Here is a 5,492-nt window from a genome sequence, read left to right as displayed (position 1 = left end):
GGTGAGGAAGATAAGAGATCAACCAAAGGACTTGTATGCATGCAAATAAGCATAACCGATGGATGCAAAACACTGGGGGAGGGGATGTGTGAGGGCATGTATGGGAGTGGGGTGAGGGGGCAATGGTAAGATATGTATACAAATAATACCTTAATAAAAAATAAATGGTAAGGAATGGCTGGAAGACTGAGGAGTGTTTTTAGGAGCAGAGACAATATTTCTAAAGCCGGGGTGGTGGCAAAGGAGAGGGGACAAGGGTTGATTTGGGTGGAAGGTGAGGTGTTTCAGAGAAGCAGAGAAGGAGGGGAGCGAGGAGGCCAAGAGGGGTGGCAGGATCAGCTCCCTCATGGTTCTGTCTCCTGACCCTCCCTATGAAGCCCACTGCTTACCTTAGACAGGGCCTATAATTTGGTTTGTGTCTGGACAAATAAAAACTCATCTGGTGTGAGCCAGCCAGGAGGGGTGATGCCAGGCCCTCTGGGTGAGGGGCAGGGAGGCAGTCTGGGCTCCTAGTTCCTGTCTCTCCCCGCCCCTCCATGGTGAGATGTTAAAGACTAGGTGGAGATGGTGACAAACTCACCCCCTCCCAGGATTCCTTAGTATCTGAGAACTCTGTGTAACCTTAGAACTTCAGGCTGCTGGAATGTTAAAGAAATGGATTAGATAAGGGAGAAAAGGAAGTGGGGTTCACCGTACATGGAGTATGTTCCCATTTCTGTAAAAAAAGGGAAATACACATGAATGGTTTTGCTTGGCAAGGATAATAATTACAGAGAGTTTAATAATAGATTATGAAAGTCGTAGAATGTTCTAACAATAGAACTTTCGAATATTGGAATGCGAGCTTCCTGGAATATTGGGTGAGGGCATGGAGAGCTGTGAGGATAATAATAAGAGGACGGAGGGAAGGTAAGGCCTAGGATGTTACAATAATAGAACAGCCAACCATGAGTGGACTAACGGCACCTGCGGTGGTGAGAACGCTGGAACTCAGAACATCAGAGGGATAGAGGCTAGTGACCCTGCTGTCCCTTCCTGGCAGCATGCACCTTGGGGGACATGAGGACCCCTTTGGTAGAAAAGGGGAAACCAAGGCCCAGCAAGGCAGTCAGTGTGGCCTGACTGTCCCCTGGCTTCTGCCTGCCACCAGGGCACCAGTCAACAGTCATTTATTGAGCACCTACTGTACGTTGGAGATTCAGCAGTCAACACAAGGTCCCTTCCCTCCTGGAACATACACTCTAGACTAGGGGTGTCGAACTCAATCAGAGAAGGGGCCAAAATCTAAAATCCAGCCTAAATCGCGGGCCGAATGGTTTACTGAACAGTCATAAACTGTCATTGTGATGGAAACGCAGCGGAGTGCAGTGATGACAGCGCGGTGCGGGCCACATTGCAAGGCCTGGCGGGACGGATTTGGCCCGCGGGCCTTGTGTTTGACACATGTGCTCTAGACAGACAGACAGACAGACAGACAAAAACAAGATACAAAGTAAGGTACTGCAAAGCCAGCGCAGAGCTGCAGGTGGGGCTGCCTCATCTCACTGCTCAGCCTTCACAAGACAGGTGAAGTCCTCCCCTGCCCCCTTCCCACTGCTCCTTCCATCCACAATCCTCCTGTGATCTAGCCCTTACTCACTTCCTTTCTGTTCCCTTTCCTACATTCCTTAGGCTGATCCCTTCCTCCACCCTGTCCCTCTACCCCCAACACCTCCTTTTCCGTTATCTTTTCTTATTTCCTCACTTCTTATTGGGGTCCTGGGAAATGCCAGCACCCACACCCACACTGCCTGGTCTATTCAGTACTCCCCGATTGTAGCCCTACCTGTCTCAACACCTTCCTATGTGTTTCCCTTGGCTTCTAGTACATTCCACCCACGATCACTTCAGCTTAGCCCCACTGCTCCCTTTGTCCTGCACAGAACTCTGGCCAGGGCCCATGACACCTTCATCTCTTCCATAAGCACTCCCCTCTGCCAGTTTCTGTGTCACCCCATTCTTCCCCCACTTACCCTCTGACTGCCTCTAGAAACACCTCCTTAACAAAGCCCTTGGTCCATCCCCCCCCCCCACACACACACACAACTCCCTCTTGTGTTGATTCAGTCCTTCCCCTAATTTTTCCCTCTCAAACTCCACACTTTCCCATTCACAGCCAACCTCCTCTCTTCCCTGGGGGACCACTTCCCACTATGTCCCCCTGAGCCTCCAAGGAGGGGGCTCAGGGAGCCCCATGGTCTCCCCCCCCCGTGTCCCCACAGACCCCGGGGGCTATGGGAAGCTCCTGAAAGGCCCAGCGCTGAGGATGGGCAACCACAGCTGGGAGGGCTGCCACGTGGACTCCCGCATGGACCACCTCTTCCCACCTTCCCTCTACATCTTCGTCATCGACATGGGGCTGCCCACCAAATGCCTGGCACTGTTGGCTGCCTACTGCCCGGTGCTCCAGGGCAATGAGCTGGGTGTATACCTCATGAACCTGAGCATCATCGACCTGCTATACATCTGCATGCTGCCACTCTGGGTCGACTACTTTCTACAACATGACAACTGGATCCATGGCCATGGCTCTTGCAAGCTCTTCAGCTTCATCTTCTACACCAACATCTACATAAGCACTGCCTTCCTGTGCTGCATCTCGATGGACTGCTACCTGGCCGTGGCCCACCCGCTGTGCTTGACGGACCCCATCCTCTACTACCTGGTCAACAAAAGCACCCCCAGTGACGTGGCCAAGGCCCTGCATAACCTGCTGCACTTACTGGCCAGCGACAAGCCCCAGGAGTTGGCCAATGCCTCCCTCACCCTGGAGACCCCACTCACTTCCAAGAGGAACAAGGTGGCCAAGGTCATGGAAGCCGTCTGGGTGGCAGCTCCATCCTCCTAGGAGGACCAGGTGCAGCTGAAGATGCTGCCATCAGTGGCACAATGAACCTCAGATGGCACAGAGACAACCCCCTCCCCAGTAAATTCATCCCACACGCTGGACCCGCTTGCTCTGGTGTATGCAAATTGTATGCAAATAAGGCCATGTTACTATTAATCATGTGAATATAAGAAAAGAGGAAAATAGCAATCAATAAAAAGGAAAAACAAACAAACAAACAAACAAATAAATTCTGGGGAAAATAAATAAATAAAATCACTTTAGTTTTGTTATATTTTAAGAGACATCCAATATGATTTTTTTCCCTCTAGAAGCTCTGTGAACATGAGGTTTTATGTGCAAACATTCACAGCTTTGTCAATTATTATAACAGTATGTTTTACATTTGACTTTATGGTTTAAAACAAGCATGTCAAAATCGCGACCTTCATGTGGTCTACAACAAATATTTTTGTGGCCCAGCGAATATAATGGTATGTAAGAAATGTTTTAATAAAAATTCCTAAACTTAATTTTTACAATATCCTGTTATACATCATTATTAATAATGAACTACAACGTTCGCTAATGACTGATTACTATAACCGTGTCACATTCATTTTCCTTATGCACCTTACCCGCAGGCACACCATTTCTCTCCACTAATACTAACAGAGAATATTTTAGCAGCCGATTGCCACATCATTAGTCTTGGACTGACTTGTTTGGTGTATGCAAAAGAAAATATTTCTCTTTCAGAGAATAAGAAAAATAGGTTTATTTGAGTTACACCTATTAATTTGTGCAATTATTCAGAGTCTGGTAAGTTAATGTTCAAAAAATACTAATTTGTATTAAAATGTTCTATTATTTTATGTTAATGATTACTCATTTATTTTAGCCCTTTGTATTCAGCATCTCATTATCGAAATAAACCTACGTTTCTGTGAAAATTAAAGCTTTTGTTTTTTGCGGCCCACATAAACTTAAACCTTGTTTATTTGGCTTGTTTAGCCTTGGAGTTTGACATGATTGGTTTAAAAAAACACTATAATTTATATTACATTACCTGACCTGAACAATGACTCTCTCATCAACTCATGTATTAATGTTAATAATAGTAAATGTGATAGGTTATATATTTGTAGAGGTTTGTAAAGGTGAATAATCCAGAACTCTATACATAGTGGGCTTTGTATTGGGTTATGGTAATTAGCTTGGAGGAGGCAGGTTTGCCATATGTACTAGGAATTTACCACAAGACAATTTCTGAATTAGAGCTAGAAAGTGATCTAACATTCTCATTTTCTTCAAAGAATTTTTTTCAAATAATTCTTCCCTTCCCCGCCTCTCTAGAATACTAATAAATCACCTTATGTTTTTGCTAAAGGCAAAGTGCTGAGATGAGTTTGCTTGCCTCTAGAATCTTTGTGGATTGGTCAAAATAATGTTCTACAGTCTAAGAAGTACATGAGCCATAAACTCTTAACTCTTTTAATCCTGCCTTTCGGGTTTTAGTCATGCTTTTTGCAACATTCCCTCTCTTCACTATCAAATCCTATTTCTCTTAGAAAGTGACCTCCTCCATATAGCTTCTGATGGCCACTCCAGGTATCATTTATTTGTCTTCCTTGCAGTCCTATCAATCATGCAGGTTACACTGTTTTAGCATTACCTTGTTTTGGAAAGCTCATTCTGCCACCTTACTGGCTCTGTATTTTATCCTTTCTGTGTGTTCCTATAGGTCCAATAATAGATTTGGGAAATATTTTGATGTTGAAAAATACTTATTGTTTAGTTTCATGCCCCCCCTCACAGTTTTATCAAGATGTAATTGACATATAACATTGTGTAAGTTTGTGTAATGATTTAATACATGTATATATTGTGAAATGCTTACCACACTAAAATTACTTAACACATCCTTTATCTCTCTAATGATCATGTTATTATTGTTGTTGTTATTATGAGAACATTAAAGCTGTACTCTCATAGCAACTTTTAGGAATACAATACAGTATTGGTAACTATAGTCACCATGCTGTCTGTATATTATACTTCAAAACTTATTAATCTCACTAGAGGCTCAGTGCACGAAATTGTGTGTGGATAAGGTCCTAGGCTTAGCCTGTGATCAGGGCCATCTTCTCCCCACTCACTAGTCCCCAGTCCAACCCCACCACCGCCACCCAGCCTATTTCACCACCCAGCAATGCAAAGAACAGCCCACTCTGCCTTAGGTGCCTTGTGCCATCAAAGGGCACCTGGCCCTTTGCTCCTTTTAAAGGAGTAAAATAAACACCCTCTCTCTGCACCTGTTTTTTCTCTCCCTTGTGAATCCTTTTACAGCCAGTGTCACCAGCCAAAACCCTAACAATGATGTGGGAAACTCAACCTGGAAGGGCTATGCTTGTGTGAGGAGGTGCAAGGAACCAGGGCTGCCCCCTTGCTGCTGCCCTCCCCTCCTTCCCTCCCTCTGTCCCTGCACTGGCCCAGCACCTGGCTCGGCCCCTCCCCCATTGTGGAACTGCTCAGCTCAGGCTCTGGCCCCAATGATCCATCATTGAGGAGCCTGTCCAGTTTCTTGAAGACCCAGAAGCGGCTATGGATTAGGGAGGTGTTTTTG

The 5,492-nt window shown here is 45.6% G+C and overlaps 1 protein-coding gene across 1 annotated transcript; it reads left to right on the top strand.

The window, feature by feature from the left end:
* Positions 1 to 1,461: 1,461 nt before the first annotated feature.
* LOC118728163 (G-protein coupled receptor 4-like) lies at positions 1,462 to 2,887 on the top strand. Its single transcript, XM_036454434.2, has one exon. It carries the CDS (start codon positions 2,234 to 2,236, stop codon positions 2,885 to 2,887), a length of 654 nt encoding a protein of 217 aa, XP_036310327.1. The 5' UTR covers positions 1,462 to 2,233.
* Positions 2,888 to 5,492: the final 2,605 nt, after the last annotated feature.

Source organism: Pipistrellus kuhlii, unplaced genomic scaffold (assembly GCF_014108245.1).
Source record: "Pipistrellus kuhlii isolate mPipKuh1 unplaced genomic scaffold, mPipKuh1.p scaffold_m20_p_29, whole genome shotgun sequence".
Taxonomy (NCBI): Eukaryota; Metazoa; Chordata; class Mammalia; order Chiroptera; family Vespertilionidae; genus Pipistrellus; species Pipistrellus kuhlii.
Note: the sequence above shows the minus strand (reverse complement) of the source record. Positions and strands in the feature narration are given on the sequence as shown.

What these genes read in the sequence shown, in the direction of transcription:
- LOC118728163 (XM_036454434.2), top strand. Translation starts at nt 2,234, where the DNA reads ATGGTCTCCCCCCCCCGTGTCCCCACAGACCCCGGGGGCTATGGGAAG.